The sequence below is a fragment of the Alligator mississippiensis genome, chromosome 1 (assembly GCF_030867095.1).
Source record: "Alligator mississippiensis isolate rAllMis1 chromosome 1, rAllMis1, whole genome shotgun sequence".
In the NCBI taxonomy this organism is placed as follows: domain Eukaryota; kingdom Metazoa; phylum Chordata; order Crocodylia; family Alligatoridae; genus Alligator; species Alligator mississippiensis.
The window spans coordinates 468,125,353-468,143,356 of record NC_081824.1 but is presented as its reverse complement, the minus strand read 5'-3'; the positions used below and the strand labels follow the sequence as shown (position 1 = coordinate 468,143,356).

The window sequence follows — 18,004 nt, the reverse complement described above, 5'->3', positions numbered from 1 at the left end:
GGCAGAGCCCCCCATGCAGCAGGAGGCAGAGGGGATCGTCCCCCACCTGGCAGGAGCTGGTGAGTCAAGGCTTTTTTTTTTCTTCTGTTTTTCTTTTAAAGGGCCAGGAGCTGGGGCCAGGTGGGGCAGCCATGGTTGGGGGCTGGGAGAGTGGGCAGGGCTTGGGGGACTTGTGGCAGAGCCCCCCCACACAGTGCGAGGCAGTGGGAATCACCCCCCGACCTGGCAGTAGATGGTGACTGCAGGCTTTTTTTTTCAAAGAGCTGGGAGCTGGGGCCAGGTGGGGCAGCCATTGATGCGCTGGGAGAGCTGGCAGGGGCCGGGGCTGATTCAGAGATTCAGCAGTGGCTAAATCTCCAAATCAGATTCAGTCAAATCAATTCAGGACAGTGATTTGAATCACCGAATCAAATCGCTGTCTCCCGAATCATCCGAATCCGAAGCGAATACTAGCTGCTTCATATAGCCCTAATAAGTAAACTGGTAATTAAATTACATGGGTTGTCTTCTGCTGGTTTTTGTTCCATAGCTAAAATATTAAAAAAATAAGACGCACCTAAAACAACTGACCACAATAATTAAAGGTTACCAGGGCAAAACTTGATCCTACTGTATTTGGAAAGCTTATGAATATTTAACATTCCTCTAAAACAAAGCATTTCAAAACTGATTTTTAATGTAACATAAAAACAAGGAGTCACCAGCAGTCTGGTTTTTGTGAAAGATTCTACAAATAAAAATTTGGCAAATAACAAAAAGCACCTAATTTTATATTATTTCTCAGTCAATGCTGAGGAGTCCTTTACAGTTTACAACAAGCTGTTACTTATGTTTTGTGTAGTGCTTTAGGTACAGAAATTTGGTGCCAACACACAGTCTGAGTTCTGTACAGCTCATCCTCAGACCCAAAGCACAAGTACCTTTGAGGTGGTAGACGTGGCACCAGACAGGAGTCATAGCTGGCCTCTGTGCTCATAAACCAAGCCCAGCGTGCAGAGATATGGATGGTTTTGAGGGTCAGGATTTATGCTAGTATCACCTCGGTACCAGCCACATCAAGATTCAAACCCTGAACAGACAATGGAGTCTTTGAATTATGTCTTCACCTAAAGGGCATCCACGTACCTGCATTTGGATCAGGAGCCTTCTCAGATCCTGTGTTTTTCCAAATGCAATGCCAACAACCCTTATGTGATGGAGGGTTTTGGAGATACCATGGCCATTCTGGATCACACAGAACCAAAGTCTGAAACTCTAGGTGGGTCTGATGATTTCACTCATAAGGATTCCCACACCAGGAATACCTGGTGCTTCAATGGAGGGGTTGATTGATTCAGCTCAGCAGAAGTTACTTCTGACCAAGGCAGGGCACAAAGCCCTCTGCCTAGGCCGAGAGGCATCATATATGGGCATCTCACATGGGAAATACCCTGCAGCAGGAAGCAGACAATGTAAAGCTCTCATTCAGGTCAGTCATGGGTCGCTGTGGCACTGACCGGGGAAGACTCTGCCACAATTCACTAGAGGGCAAAAATGATATTTCAGTTGTGCCACACTGAGGCTATAAGTACTAAGAAATCATTTCAAACATTCACAAACTAAAGTTAAGCTGCCTGGAAGTTCAAGACACCGTTCTGAGGTTTCTAATACCCAAAGACTACAGGGCTCAAGAAATGGGCACAAGTTCAGGTTCTTCACCCCACTACACAGGCTTGAACCCCAAGCACTTGATGGTGCTTTAGGATGCTCAGGCATGTCTTGAGGCTGGACACAGTTCTCCAGAAGCACACAATATGCCGCAGGCCTGCAGCTGGTGATGGGGGCTTACAAAGAGGCTCCCCCAGAATAAACAGTCTTTCTAACAATCCCCATTTAAGAATTATTTCTAATTTTTTTAAGTATATACAACAGCGTCCCACCCTCATGGAAAGACCCCTTGAAATAATCATAGAGAGGTTGGGCTGGAAGGAACCTCTATAGGTCATCTAGTCAAAGCCCCTGCCTGAGGTAGGATCATCCCCATCCAAACCATCCCATGCAAATCCAGAATCTAACCTCTTAGTAAAGCTACACGGTCAAGTAAATCTACACAGGCAAACTACACAGTTATCTACATACACATGCAATAAAACACCTTCAGGAACCAATTTCAGTTTTAAGCTTTCCAGCAGTGAGGAATATATTTGGAATATTACTAATATGAAGGGTTGAAAAAAACTATTTGTTCTCTTCTTCATGTGACTGCTGCTCAGCACAGACTGATACAATGGGGGCTTTATCTCCAGCCCCAAGATCGGGAGTTTCTTTATAGTTAAGCGTCCTGTTTACTACAGTGGAAGACCTGCCTGTACAGGATCGTCGCCAAATTTCTTCACAAGCTAGAAGCATGGCAGATGCTGCAATTTGCATATGAATGCTAATTATCAACTAAACTGATAGCATTGCTTAGGGCAGTCAGTCAAGCTAAAAAAAATTAATTCCCTAAAAAAGGAAGCATATCCAAATCAAAGACAGGTCATTGTCCTTGCAGTTCAAGCTGCCTCGATATGCATCTTAAATATTACCTTCCAATCAGAGGAAACTGGGCATGTCATAGATGCACAAAAGTAACACAAGCATAGCTAAATTATTAGTACAAATGTCTTCAGAGGGTTCCAGGCCAGTGTTACTCCTTAATAAAATGATTTCTCAAAAGAACAAAAATAGGTACAAGCAAAATCACTGAAATGCACCAGTTACCACCAAAGACCATTGGACAGGGAATCCATGTCTGCTCCCTGTTTGTCCCCAGGCGGGGGGGACCGCCCTTAAAGTACACAATCTTTTCCTGCTCTTTATACAGCCACAGTAACCTTTTGTATCCTTCTCTCAGAAAAAGCACTCCGCCAAGACTAGGGGGAATGAGCTACTAGACAGAAAGTTGCTTGTCACGCTTTCAAGGCAAGTACCTCAAATTATTTGACTGTCGCCCCAGTGGTTAGGCAACTGCTGAGTCAAGGGCCAGACTTGATGTCACCCTAATATTCAACACAGAAGCTGTCATAAGGCTTGCCTTCTTAAAGCTACAGCTGTTTTGTCTACGGAGAAAGTCTGAATCAGCCTAGTTACTACTGTGTCTTACTCTGAAACTATTTCATTTATAAGGCCTGATTCTCAAGGTATGATCTGTTATTGATACACATTATCCGAGCTTTCAAATTCTACATCTATTTCTGTTCTATTATTATAGAGTGACTTCTCTCCTCCCATACTTACCTTTATTTTATAGCCTCTAAGACTATTAAGACGATTAAAGTAGCTTAACTGGAACTTCATTTTTATTTTATTAATAGAATTGTCTCACAGTCTAGTACTTATACAGTACTCTTGCAAATGAAGGGCATTTGATTTTTAAGTCAATTATTCATAACCCAATACTGTATCCATTATCTGTTTCTTTCTGGTACAGCGGAGTTGTCCTGCCTAGTCCTGGGGGCTGGACCCGATGATCTTGCAACGTCCCTTCCAGTCCCTAACATCTATGAATCTATGGAGTTGGATGCTTTACAAGTAAGTTAGTGTACAGTGCTTTTCATCCATAGATCTCAAAACATTTTACAAAACGGAGACAAGGATTGTTATTTACATTTTCCAGCTATAACAGAACACATAGCAGAGGCAAGGATTTTTGCAGGTGATATCTTTTATTGGACCAATTCAAAGGTTAGGAGACATGCAGAGAAGCTTTTGGGTACAGAGCACCCTTTTTCTGGTCACCTGAACCTATGACCTGAAGAAGGGTGCCTTGTACGCAAAAGCTTTCAAACATGTAGTTGGTCCAATGAAAGGCGTCAGCCACAAAACCCCTTGTTTCTTCTGTATTTCCTAGATCATCCTGCTTGTAAGATCACTCCAGTGCTAGCAGGAATTACATTACTTGCTCAAGGTTTGTCCTGTGATTATGAAAGCTGACTCAAAAATATCTAGGATCCGCTCCCAGCTCTGCCCAGCATGGCCCAAGTCAGAGTTACTCTGTGCCTTTTTTTGTCTGTGCTTAACATGTAGTACGAAATCCAGTTAAGTAATGTTCAGGATGTCTTCAGACGGTATGGTAGACAGCACCGAAGAAAACTGCAGAAAATTAGGATTTTACTCCTACAAATCCTGCTTCCTTGTTGAGACTGACAGAAGGAAGGGTCAATTTATATTTTCTAGGCTGAAAGACAGGAAAACTAAGCTAGTACAACAAAAAAAAAAGCTATTTTGATGTTAAAATGATGAAAGTTGCAGGGACAAGGGCATACACAAAGTCATGCAATATTTCTCTGCCACCTAATCAACTGCTTTCTAGCAGATGCACAGATATTTTAATATCTCAAGAGCAGTAAGTATCTGGGGAGGCCCAAGGCATACCCAACAAGTTTTGAGGTCTGGGCCAGCAGGGAAAAGCTGGTGTGCCAAGGGCAGATGTCAGCATGGCCAGCAGCCAGGTGGTTTATAGTTTCATAGTTGGTAGGGTCAGAAGGGACCTAAGCAGATCGAGTCCAACCCCCTGCCATGGCAGGAAAAAGTACTGGGGTCAAACGACCCCAGCAAGGTGCTCATCTAACCTCCTCTTAAAGACCCCCAAGGTAGGAGCCAGCACCACTTCTCTTGGAAGTTGGTTCCAAATCCTAGCCGCCCTGACAATGAAGTAGCGCCTCCCGATAGCCTAAATCTACCCTCTGCCAGCTTGTGACCGTTATTTCTAGTCACTCCTGGGAGTGTTTGGGGGAACTGGGACACCCCCAATGCCTGCTGGTCCCCTCTGACCAGTTTGTAAACTACCACCAGATCCCCTCTCAGCCTTCTCTTGTGGAGGCTGAACAGGCTCAGGTCCCATAGCCTCTCCTCGTAGGGCCTGCCCTGCTGCCCTGATCATGCAGGTGGCCCTCCTCTGGACCCTCTCCATGTTGTCCACATCCCTCCTGAAGTGGACGCAGTACTCCAACTGCGGCCTGACCAGTGCCGCATAGAGGGGAAGATCACCTCCTTGGACCTGCTCGAGATGCATCTGTAGATGCACGACAAGGTGCGGTTGGCCTTCCTGACCACGTCCCCACGCTGTCAGGCCATGTTCATTCTGGCATCAATAATGACTCCAAGATCCTTTTCTGCCTCTGCACTGGTGAGAAGGGAGTTCCCCAACCTGTAGGTCTGCTGCTGGTTCTTCCTCCCCAGGTGCAGCACCTTGCACTTGTCAGTGTTGAAACCCATCCTGTTCTCATCTGCCCACCCCTGTAACCTGTCTAGGTCCAATTGCAGCCTATTCCTCCCTTCTACCGTGCCCACATCCCACCACATCTTAGTGTCGTCAGCAGATTTGAACAGTGTGCTTTTTATCCCGTCGTCCAAGTCACTGATGAAGACACTGAACAGCGTGGGTCCAAGGACCGAGCCCTGGGGGACCCCACTGCCCACATCCCTCCAGGTCGAAAATGACCCGTCCACCACCACTCTCTGGGTATGGCCCTCCAGCCAGTTAGCGACCCATTTGACTGTGTAGGTGTCGATGCCACAGCCCCCTTAGTTTTTTAATGCGAATGGGGTGAGAGACAGTGTCGAAGGCCTTCCTGAAGTCCAGAAAGGCAAGTTATTCTTTCCCTCGGCCCATAACTGCCAATGCATCAAAGGTTTTAAGGTAGCCACTTGGCATATGAAATTGGTGGCAGCTGTGAGGCTAGGGGAGAAGGTTACCCCATGGCTGCTGCCTGTATCGACACCTCCCCTCGTGGCAGTGCCATCTTGCAAAGAGGGAGAGGGGAGGCCGAGGAGGGGACTCCTGCCTCGTGCCATGCTGCATGAGCCTTGGAAACCCTGGCCTCCATTCCAGTGCAGTGATGGGGGAGAAAGAGAGGGAGGATGAAAGCAAGAGCACATAGGATTTTATTTCTATTTACATTATGATAGTATCTAGAAAATCCAATCAAGTGTTCACTGAACTAGACATCATAAAGAAAAGTAATAATCCCTGTTCCGTAGAGCTTGGATTCAATCACACCAGGCTAATAAAAAGGTATGGTACATAAGCAGAGGAAGAATACTAGAAAATAAGTTTTGGGTGTGTTTCTGTTTGGCTATGCAATGTAATTCATTATACTTAAACCGTTCACCGCCCTCAGGTTTTGCCTTTTTGACAGGCGAGGGTATCAGTGCCAATACTGCTGAAGTTTGCCCTACTTTCCCTACTTCAACAAATAAATCAAAATCAATCCCTTCATGAGTCAGTCGCCTTATCGGACAAAGGAAGCTTTACTAGAAAAAGAAAATCTTTGCAGGAAGAAACACTTTGAAACAGTCTCTTACTTCAAAACTAAGCTACTGAGGATTCTGAGATGCTTTCCTAACCTTTTTTGGTTAAAGATAAAACACCCGCCCCAACAAACAAAGGAGTTCACGTTTAGCTTAATTTATATCATTAGGAAGCTTTGTGGGAAATCCTTTACAACGTGCAAAAAAGCCTGCAAAACCCCAAAAAACAAAATACATTTTATGGGACTAAACTTGAGGCACCCACAATGGCTCGTGAACAGTACAACTATCACTAAAGCAAATAATGCTGCAAGCTTTTATTTAGATAAATAGTCACTTATAAAAATCTCAAAGCTTTGCAGGAAATATGCAATTTTAACCGTCTGAAAACCATAGTTCAGCCCATAAGGGTGACAACCCAATTATTTACTTTTCAAATTATATTAAGTCCTCTTCCAATACACAAGGCATGTTAAGCATTTGCAGGGATTCAAAAATCAAGTTCATTGATCCTGTCCGTGAAAACTTGTTCCAATGTTTCATCAAGCTGAGTGCAACTGCCAAGGCAACTGCCACACGCTAATGCATATTCTAGTATATCAATAAATATGATGCAAGTATCAGCAGATGGTCTCAAGAGCTCTATACTATGACCTTTGACATCGAGCTATTCCCTTAGTTTTCAGCCAACGGGATGTGCACACATTGATAAGAACATGCAGCAAAAGGCTGACTTTAAAACAGCAAAGGTTTAATTTGCTTTCTTACACGGTTTCAATGCAAGTCTTGGCTGAGAATGCACACGCTGAATTTCAACACGAGTAAAAGTCAGATGTGGACTTGAAAAATGAGGCATTCCTAGATTTTGATGAAGTTCACTTTATGCAGAAGCTTTGTGAATACTGTAACATGATAGACTTTAACAGGCTGTTGATTAGAACAACATCTAAAATGGAAGAATGGAAAACTTTAGCACCCTAGGAGGCAAAAAGCTCAAAACAATTGCTGTACCAGCATGAAGAGCTGTAAAACAAGGTTAACATTTTATTTCCTGCTCCATGCTGTGTTTTACACATGCCTCCAGTTCTGTTTGTTTCTTTGTATACACAACTCTCAAGTGTCCCTGCCTTTTATTTCTTCATTCTGCCATTGTTGTTTAGTCCTTGGTTTTAGGACATTACCCATAAATTAAAAATATAGCCACTTAAGTTAAACCAGCAGCTGTTCCCTGTCCTCAAACTGGAAAGCAGCGGAGCAGATATTCAAAACAAACCAACAACCAAAAAGAGATGGATGTCCACTCCACTTCTTACAACAAATACTGCTCCTGCCTCAGCCTCGCCTATGCTATAAGCATGGGTAAATGTATATGGGCCTTGCAGAATGCCTTGAAACTCCAGGGAAACAGTTTTGAAAAGAAAAAAAAAAGCTGTAATACAAGCACGTGAAGCTGATGCTACAAGCTTGACTTCTACGCTTTTTATAACCAGGTTGCTTCTTCTAAGTACAAGGCAGCTCCTCTAACCCCTAAGCAGGGCTAAAAGATTTGCTGTGAACCAATTCCAGGAAGTGCCAAACACTTCTGCCGTATGCTAAATCTTTCCCAAGGCAGGCGCCGAGCAGGCTAGAAAAATGAAGATCACCTAGCTGTGCTGAACAATCTTCAGCCCAAAACATAAAGAGCTATTTTTGCATTACCTGCTCCACAGAAGAGCCAATGAAAAAATGATCAGTATTACGGAAGACCTGTTAACGAGCCAATCGTTATTACATACAGAGAACAGCTCAGAAAAAGCAAATTTATCCTGCAGCTTACCTGTGCATACTCTCTCTCAATTGCAGCTCTCTTCTGACTGAATGTTCTGCAAAAAACAGGGGGGAGAAATTTCCATTAGTGTACGCAGTAACATACCACAAACGTGAACATTTATTAAAAAGGAATCTGAAACAACTTTAGTTCAAGTACACCGACAAGCAGCCTTTACAGTCATGGAGAGCTCCAGAAAAGAGCAAACCATTTAACAATCGGATATCGGCAGCCCAGCACCAACTGCAAATAGACTTCATAGTCAGAACCCCGTTCCTCAAACCCCGTGTCCAGGACTACCAGCATAAATACTGCTTGAAATAAGGTCTCTTCAGCTTCATGCTACTTCTGGGAACAGAACGTGGCCTTCACTCATCCAAATGACTGTATTTATTCGAATCCAAGATGAGGTTCCCCCTCGCAAATTGGCAAGGGGTAGGAGGACCTTGTCTTGAATTCAAGTACCAGACTGCAGCAGGCAGCAGCTCAACTCCAGCTTTGGCTCTGGGCTCGTCATGGGGCAGGGGAGCAAGGGGGCAGGGGTCTGGTCCCTCACCTCCCGCTGATGCTTTCCCTGCCACAGCGTTTTGGGGGGGGGGGGGGGGGGTGAATTTAAGACAACTCCGTACCCCCCCCTCCAATAATCAAATTCTAGACACAGAAAATTATAAATTTGTTCTAGTTCTACGCCTTACCATCTATGAAGTATGCTATAATTTTCCATGTTCAGAATCTAAGTGCTATGGGGCGGTCTTAACATTCAAATTAGTCTTTGATTGGTGTAAATATAGTACAGCCATTTTTTTTAAAAAACTTCTCTACTGGACTGCAGCTGTATATAATATATGTACTAAAGTTAATCCTGCCATAACTACCAATTGCTCACCGGATTACAGATAGAGCATAGTCCCAGGTGTAGTCCAGGTCAAATGTTTGCTAGTTTAGGAGGTATTTTGAGGGGGGAAAAAAAAACCCTAAAAGAAGAAGAAATCAACATGCTTCATTTCAAGATGCACTTGGTAAATTACTTGGGGTTTACAACAAGGCCTTCTGGGCCAAATCAAGCTTTGTGCTTCTGAGGAAATCTGGAGTAACTATAGATTTCTCTTAAGTTGGTCCAAGTTTACACCTACATAGCATGACTGTGGTCACATTCAATCATACCCCAATATAAGAAAGGAGCCTGTGGGCTTCCAGTGTATACTTGAATCCAAAGGTCCAAGTTTGCAGCAAACTTGTGGGATATATTTAAAAGCAAAGGACTCTACCCTCTTTTAGGTCTCCTCAAATTCTGGTATGTTTCTATACTGTTTAATGTTAGACCTTGGGATGACAGCCTACGACCTGCATGCTGAATCTGCCCCAGAGCCACTGGATTGGGGCCCACAGAGCTGGGGCTCTGGCGATGTTCAGTGTCTGGCAGGGGTGATGGGCTTTACCTGTACTGTGCCATGGCTGGGCCGCCATGTGGCAGGGAACCCTGCCCGTGTCATATCGTGGCAAGGTTCAGGGATGAAAAAAAGTGACAGCCAGGTCCCAACACGAGTCTGCCTCAGACCTGAGCTGGGTCTTCTGGCCACTGGAAAACACCGCCTGATGCTGTGTTCAGTGAAGCAAAACAGGACAGTACAACGGGAAGGGGTCAAACCATGATCAAACCTCTTCAGATTGACAGCTATATAGGTGTGTCAAGAAATTTACTTTTTATCCTCATAAAATATGAATTTTCATTTCAACCTAGGAGAACTTTTACAATCTCTGCTCTCTCCTATGCCCGATAAAAGTTGAGTGTGCCCGGAAGCTTGCAAATAATTTGTTTGCAAATATTTAGTTGGTCTAAGACATCCCCTCTTCCACAAATTTTGATTCCTTTTTAACCTAAAGCAGCTATGCACCAGCATTTTCCTCGACCTACAGCGTAAATAAAGTAAATAAAAACCTTAAAGTAATTAAAAACCATGTTCTCCTACTACCCCTAAGAATATGCTGTGCACAAAACCTTCAACTTGAATTCTAGTTAAACTGACTGCACACTAATGATAGTGATAAGCTGGAAGTTAATATAAGTATCCTGCAAGAACCAGAGAAATCCAGGGCAGCCTAAGGGCCAAAAGGGGAGCACATAAAAAGTGGAAACAAGGTGAGATCACTAAAGATGAATATACCTCCTCTGCTAGTGCTTGTAGGGAGGCAGTTAGGCGGGCCAAAGCTACCATGGAGCTGAGGATGGCAAACCAAGTAAAAGACAACAAGAAATTGTTTTTTAGATATATTGGCAGTAAAAGGAAGGCCCAGGGAGGAATAGGACCCCTGCTAAATGGGCAGAAACAATTGGTGACAGACAGGGGGGACAAGGCTGAACTCCTCAACGAGTTCTTTGCCTCAGTGTTCCTAAGTGAGGGGCACGACAAGTCTCTCACTGGGGTTGCAGAGAGGCAGCAGCAAGATGCCAGACTTCCATACGTAGATCCTGAGATGGTGCAGAGTCACTTGGAAGAACTGGATGCCTTTAAGTCGGCAGGCCCAGATGAGCTCCATCCGAGGGTGCTGAAGGCACTGGCGGACATCATTGCAGAGCCACTGGCGGGAATATTCGAACGCTCGTGGCGCACAGGCCAAGTCCCGGAGGACTGGACAAGGGCTAACGTGGTCCCCATTTTCAAAAAGGGGAGGAAGGAGGACCCGGGCAACTATAGGCCAGTCAGTCTCACCTCCATCCTTGGTAAAGTCTTTGAAAAAATTATCAAGGCTCACATTTGTGAGAGCCCGGCAGGACAAATTATGCTGAGGGGAAACCAGCACGGGTTTGTGGTAGGCAGATTGTGCCTGACCAATCTAGTCTCTTTCTATGACCAGGTTACAAAACGCCTGGACACAGGAGGAGGGGTGGATGTCGTATACTTAGACTTCAGGAAGGCCTTCGATACGGTATCCCACCCCATACTGGTGAACAAGTTAAGAGGTTGTGACATGGATGACTACACAGTCCGGTGGGTGGCAAATTGGCTAGAGGGCTGCACCCAGAGAGTCGTGGTGGATGGGTTGGTCTCGACCTGGAAGGGTGTGGGCAGTGGGGTCCCGCAGGGCTCGGTCCTTGGACCGATACTCTTTAATGTCTTCATCAGCGACTTGGACGAGGGAGTCAAATGTACTCTGTCCAAGTTTGCAGATGACACAAAGCTATGGGGAGAAGTGGACACGCCGGAGGGCAGGGAACAGCTGCAGGCAGACCTGGATAGGTTGGACAAGTGGGCAGAAAACAACAGGATGCAGTTCAACAAGGAGAAATGCAAAGTGCTGCACCTAGGGAGGAAAAATGTCCAGCACACCTACAGCCTAGGGAATGACCTGCTGGGTGGCACAGAGGTGGAAAGGGATCTTGGAGTCCTAGTGGACTCCAAGATGAACATGAGCCGGCAGTGTGACGAAACCATCAAAAAAGCCAATGGCACTTTATCGTGCATCAGCAGATGCATGACGAATAGGTCCAGGGAGGTGATACTTCCCCTCTATCGGGCGCTGGTCGGACCGCAGTTGGAGTACTGCGTGCAATTCTGGGCGCCACACTTCAAGAAGGATGCGGATAACCTGGAGAGGGTCCAGAGAAGGGCAACTCGTATGGTTAAGGGCCTGCAGACCAAGCCCTACGAGGAGAAACTAGAGAAACTGGACCTTTTCAGCCTCCACAAGAGAAGGTTGAGAGACGACCTTGTGGCTGCCTATAAGTTCATCACGGGCACAGAAGGGAATCGGTGAGGTTTTATTCACCAAGGCGCCCCCGGGGGTCACAAGAAACAATGGCCACAAGCTAGCAGAGAGCAGATTTAGACTGGACATTAGGAAGAACTTCTTCACAGTTCGAGTGGCCAAGGTCTGGAACGGGCTCCCAAGGGAGGTGGTGCTCTCCCCTACCCTGGGGTCTTCAAGAGGAGGTTAGATGAGTATCTAGCTGGGGTCATCTAGACCCAGCACTCTTTCCTGCTTATGCAGGGGGTCGGACTCGATGATCTATTGAGGTCCCTTCCGACCCTAACATCTATGAATCTATGAATCTATGAACAACCTATAATAGGTAGAATGTAAGAACAAAAAAGGCACTTAGTGGTTTTTGGTATTGCTCCTCAGTCTCTTAAGCCCCAGGCATGCAAACATTGATTGACAGACGTTGTGTTAGAGGTTCAATCTTTTAGATAAGATATAGAGCAAAAGTCCTAACCAACTGTGAACAGTTCCTTAGGGTCTTTAGACTGAGGATCTTAACCAACATTATTTGAAAACCTATAGTCAAATCTAAACGCAAAATAACTTTAATTATTTTGTACCTAACTGGGTGCAAGAGTCTCTCTGTATTCTGAACAGAACGCCACTAAGTGCAAAGCCACTTATTTGATTGAATGTTGAGTTGTGCACTGCTAGAAACACTAAGATCACCTTGAGCATGGCAGCAGTCTCCAGTTTGATGGAGAAGAGAGAGTTGGACAGTACCAGCTGTATAAGCAAGAAACATTTGAAATCAATTTTAGATTTGATTCCACAATATTTAAAATGTGTAGTCACTTTAAAATAAATGGCTTTTAGAATTACAGACAAAATGGATCTGGAAGGGATATCAGGCAGTAATCTACTCCAGCCCCTGCTCAACCTCAATCTCCCTTGCTCCAATTTAAAGACTATTACGTACTTCTTTTCCTGTCCCCCGTGGCCACAGAGAATCACCATCCTCTTTCGAACCACCTTTCAATGGCTAAACCAGAGGTTCTCAACCTTTTTGGACTCAAGTCAACCCCCCCCACCCACCCATAACCTTTGCGAATGAACTGCACCCAATTTGAGAAACAATTTTTGATATAACAGTGCTTACCTCCATACACAAAAGCTGGGCAATGGGGTGGAGGGCACAAGGGTATTATCCAGGCAGGGACAAGCCTGCGCCTGGTTTATCTGCTTAAGTCTTCATACCTCACTTATCTAGACTCCCACCTTGCAGCACCCTTCAAAGGATTTGGTAGTACCACAGGGTGCCCAGGCACCTTGGTTGAGAATCACAGGTCTAAGGATGGTTATCAAATGCACATCAGATGTCTTTCCTTCTCTGGACTAAATAATTTCAGTTCTTCCAACCTTCCCTTGTAAATCACGTTTCCTAGACTTCCAATCATGTTTAGATTTCTGCGATGGCCTCTTTCCAATTTGCCTGTCTTTCTCAAAGCACGGTGCCCAAAACCAGATATAGTACACTGGGTGAGGCTTCACCAGAGCTGAACAGAGCGGAGAAATCGCATCCTTTGACTTGCATGCAACACTCCTGTTAATACATCCCGGTATGCTAGTGATTTCTTTTCCAGCAATAGCAGACTGCTGACTCCCATTCAACTTGCAGTCCACTATAGCCCTAGGATCCTTTTCTGCAGTACCACAGCCTAACTAATCACTTCCCTCCTCCGCCTGTATTATTTTAGGCATGTACAACTCTACACTAGTCCTTACTGAATGTCATTCAATTAACTATGAACCATTTCTCCAATTCAAGATCATTTTGAAATATCAACCTGTCCTCCAAAATACCCGCCACTGTTCACCTTGGTGTGAACTGCAAATTTACGACATGTGCCCTAGATTCCACCTGCCAAATCATTAATGAAGATACTAAACAGTACTAGACTCCTGAGCAACCCCACTTGGCATCTCCTCCCAGCTTGACACTGATGATTCTTCGAGCACAATGATCCAACCAGTAGGACACCCACACGGTATGTTCTCAGTTTATTAATGAGAATGTATTCAGGAGACGGCGTCAAAAGCTTTGCTAAAGCCAAGGTATATCACACCCATTGCTCTCCTCCAATTCACAAATCCCATCCTGTTGTCATCAAAGTAAACTGGATTAGTTAAGCATGACTTGCTCTCAACAATTCCAAGTTGGCTATTACTGATCATCTTGTCATCCTGCAGGTGCTTACAAGGGGATTGCTTGAGGACGTGCCCCAGAATCTTTCCAGGTATTTTATGCCACCACCAAGCCCAGTCTACACAACACTTACATTGGGGGATTCAAGCTGTTCATGTTTTATTGTGGGATTGACAGGATCATCTATTTGTATTCTATGATGGCGGCATTCTTTCCTATGTGAAACTTTCCCCAGACTTGTACGATAAAGCTGTTTTTTAACCTCAGGCCAGTTTATACGGGAGTCCTCTTAGGACAACTATACAGATAGAACAAAAAACATGAAGGAAAGTGAAGATTTACGCAGGCAAATTTCCCAAGAGCAAAAAAAAAATTCTGCTAAAAAACAACACAGACTGACTGATGTGAATGATTTGATGCTGTCTTACTATGAAAAATGTGACAATTTGCAAGGTTATGATTGCACATTAGGGATTTTTATTTTTAGCCTATTTGTTATTCAAGTTGGAAGTTTATGTTCATTTACTACCAGAAAAATATTTGGCATTCTGGAGCTGAACAACACATTCTATAATTTTTGATCTGGAAGACAGAGGTTACGCATTGTAACAAGCCAGCGTATATTTAAAATGGTTTTTGAACATCTCTCTAATATTTTTTATTTGTAACATAAAAAAAATTATTGGATGAATTGAAAATAGTTTTGCAATTTCTTTCGATTACTTTGTTTCTAGATAGTAATCACTGTCTTCTCAGCCCAGCCCTACAAAGTAGCTCAAATAGTATTCTTGAATCCTTTCATAATCTGATTAAATTCAATGAGCCTATGTGCACAAACAAGCATACCCATGTGAATGGCTACTTGCAAGATAATATTTGCTAAAAACTAGATTATATCAAAAGTGGGCTTCAATATAAATGTAATGCATTCATACATTCAAAATTCCAAGACAGAAAATGAAAGGATTAATTAAACCTAAAATTCAAATCTAAATCGCCGTGTTGGCAATGTCTCGAATCTTATCATAAATGTGATATTTGCTCCAGCTCCTGAAATTACATTATTCTGTATAAAAAACTCAGTTCCCACTTTTTAAAGTGTGTATAGTTATTCTGGTTGTAGAGAAAAGTTTAAAAATTACCTCAAATGGCTTTTTAAAAAAAAAGAGACGCAAGGCCCATGCAATTTTTAGTCAACAATGTTATATTGTCTTTTTGAAGCATGGATCTTGATTTTTGAATAGCCAGGGTTGGGAATACTTGAAGTGAGCTGAAACACTCATTTGTTTTACATAAATGTTAGTTGTTTCATTCCTTTTGCAAGCGCTCAAACTCACTTTTCAGGGCAAAGAGAAATCGTTGACAAGTTGCTTTACCAAGAATAAAAAAAATGAATAGATTTCACTTCAAATTATACACACTGAAATGAGTTAATCTGTAACAGCAGTCAAAAGCAACAATGATGGCATAGGCACTGGCATCTAGAATTCAACTAAAAATCAGTCACTTGTTTTAATGGATCTGTTAATGACAGGCAAACAATAGCACCCTTGAGGTTTTTCTTGCCTATAAAAATAGCTAGCAGTATTGTATGGGTAACTGATACAGAGGTTATACACAGATCCAATTAATTCTAGGTTCCCAATCAAAAGTGAGCAATTTGTATACTTGCATATGCCAGCTAGTTCAGAAAACAATGAAAAAGAGGGAAATTAGGTCTGTATTCCCCATGCTTCCATTAAAACTGCTCTTTCTTCTATCTTTCACAGGTCTGTCACTCACATAACTCTTGGCTTCTGCTGGACATAGTATATCCCAGGGCAATTCGATGGGCAGCTCCCTCCTAGCCATGACTCCCTCTATCACTGCAGCTGCAATAGCAGCCAGAGTCTCTGGGCTCCCCGTCCTTCCAGCTGCCACGCTGTGCACCAGCCTTAGTGGGCAGGGCAGTGCAGGCATGGACCGGGGGCGCTCAGGGTGAGGCCAGGGCAGTGGTGGGGAAGGGGAGTGTCCACGTGGGGTCTTTGCAGCAGTGTGGGGTGGAGAAGGGGCTGTGCAGTGCAATGTAGGAAGGGGTGTCTATATGGCACAGGGGCCCATGACTGCCACTGGTGCAGCCCACAGGGCACATGCTCCATGAGACATACGGCTCCTGGGTGCTTAGAAGTTAAACAGCCCTGGCCTATAAGATGCAAATCTACCCTGCCTTGCTGGAATGTTATTCACCTATTTACGCAGATCAAAACCATGATGCAAAAATCTCTGAAGGAGGGGTGGGGGAGAAGCTTTGTTTTCACAATATTCCATTTAATTCCATATTTTTGCCTGGTATTGAGTACACAGCGGTAGCTCTCAACAACATTTCAATAATTTTTAAATACGGCATTTACTCAATTCTAAGATGAAGTTTCCCCCCTATTTCTTACAGGAAGGGGAAGCCCTTTGTCTTATAACCAAGTATGAGGGGGGTGGAGGGGAGGAAGCTGCTGTGGCTGGGGCTCCAGTCCCTACCCAGGGTCAGGGCCACAGCCACAGCTAGTGCCCATCCCCCCGCCCCACTGCCTCTGCACCCTGCCTTCTGCCCCTGCAGCCTCTTCCCCATCTCCCCCCACTGTGCAGCTTCTGCTCCCTCACGTTCCCCTCTCCCTCCCCCACCTTACCCTTGCTCCCTGCCAGCAGGCTCTGGCCACCCTGCAGCTTGAGGCACGAAGCATGGCCCTCACCCAGCCCCATAGCAGCAGTGCACAGCCCATATAACTGGTACAGAGACTGGGACTGTGCACCGTGCAGGCTCTAATGGAGGCAGGGCCTGCCAGGACAGAGCAAGAGTAATGGGGGTTGGGAAGCGGGGAGCAGACAGAGTGGGAAGCAGGGGGCCTGAGACTGCAGGGTGTGGGGCAGAAGGCACAAGCAGAGCATAAGCTGTTTGACTGCCTCCCACTGCCTGCTCCTCTCCACTGTCAGCAGTGGAGGGAGGGCAGAGGATGAATTAAAGACGACCCCTCAATAATTAGATTCTGCACATGGAAAATTATAACAAATTTATACATTTTTCATGTATGGTATCTAACTATCGGGGGGGGTCCATCTTAGATTCGAGTAAATACGGTGACTGAACTTTTTTTCCCCTTTTTAGGATCACAGGAAAGTAGAGCTGGAAAGGACCTCATGAGGTGATGCAGTCCAGCTCCCTACTCAAGGCAGGATCATCCATGACTAAACCGTTCCAGACAAGTGTCTATCTAACTTGTTCTCGTTTTCCAGGGATAGAGATTCTACAACTTCTCTAGGTAACCTGTTCCAATGTCTGACATCCTCATAATCAGAAAAGTTTCTCCTAATCTCCAGCCTAAATTTCCTCTATTGCAGCTTGAGACCATTGCTCTTAGTCCTGTCCCCTGCAGGCACAGAGAAAAGCCCATCTCCATCCTCTCTCTAATTACCCTTCATCTGAAGACCATTATCAAATCCCCCCTTAGCTTTCTCTTCTCCAGGGTAAATAACCCTACTTCTTGCAGCCTTTCCTCATAAGTCTCGTCTCATTTTTCTTGCCCTGCACTGGACTCTTTCCAAACCGTCCTTGTCCTTCTTGAAGTGTGGGGCCCAAAACTAGACACAGTACTTCAGGTGAAGACTCACCAGTAATACAGAGGAAGAACCAATTCCCTTGATCTCCAAGTGGAATATTAATACAACCCAGTATAATGTTGGCTTTGTTTGCAACAAGAGCACATTGTTGGCTCATATTCAACTTATGGTCCACCATAACCCTCAGGTCATGCTCCACAGCGCTGCAACTTAGGCAGTTGTTTCCTGGTCTGTATTTATGCAGGCAGTTATTCCATCCCAAGTGCAGGTCTTTGCACTTGTCCTTGTTGAATCTCACCTCGTTGACTGGACCATTTCTCCAGACTATCCGGAGCAATCTGGATCCTAGCCCTGCCATGCGAAGCATCCACAACTTGGTGTCATCTGCAAAATTTCCTAAGCATACACTTGATTTATTCATTCAAATCATT

General features: G+C 44.6%; 1 protein-coding gene across 4 annotated transcripts in view; it reads right to left on the bottom strand.

Moving 5' to 3' along the window:
- FCHSD2 (FCH and double SH3 domains 2) overlaps positions 1-18,004 on the bottom strand; it is a 247,893-nt gene that overhangs the window by 180,794 nt on the left and 49,095 nt on the right. For all 4 annotated transcript variants that reach the window (XM_019489811.2, XM_019489837.2, XM_019489744.2 and 1 more), the window contains exon 3: positions 8,087-8,132. In XM_019489811.2, coding sequence (XP_019345356.1) covers positions 8,087-8,132 — 46 coding nt within the window. The remainder of the gene's footprint in view (positions 1-8,086; positions 8,133-18,004) is intronic.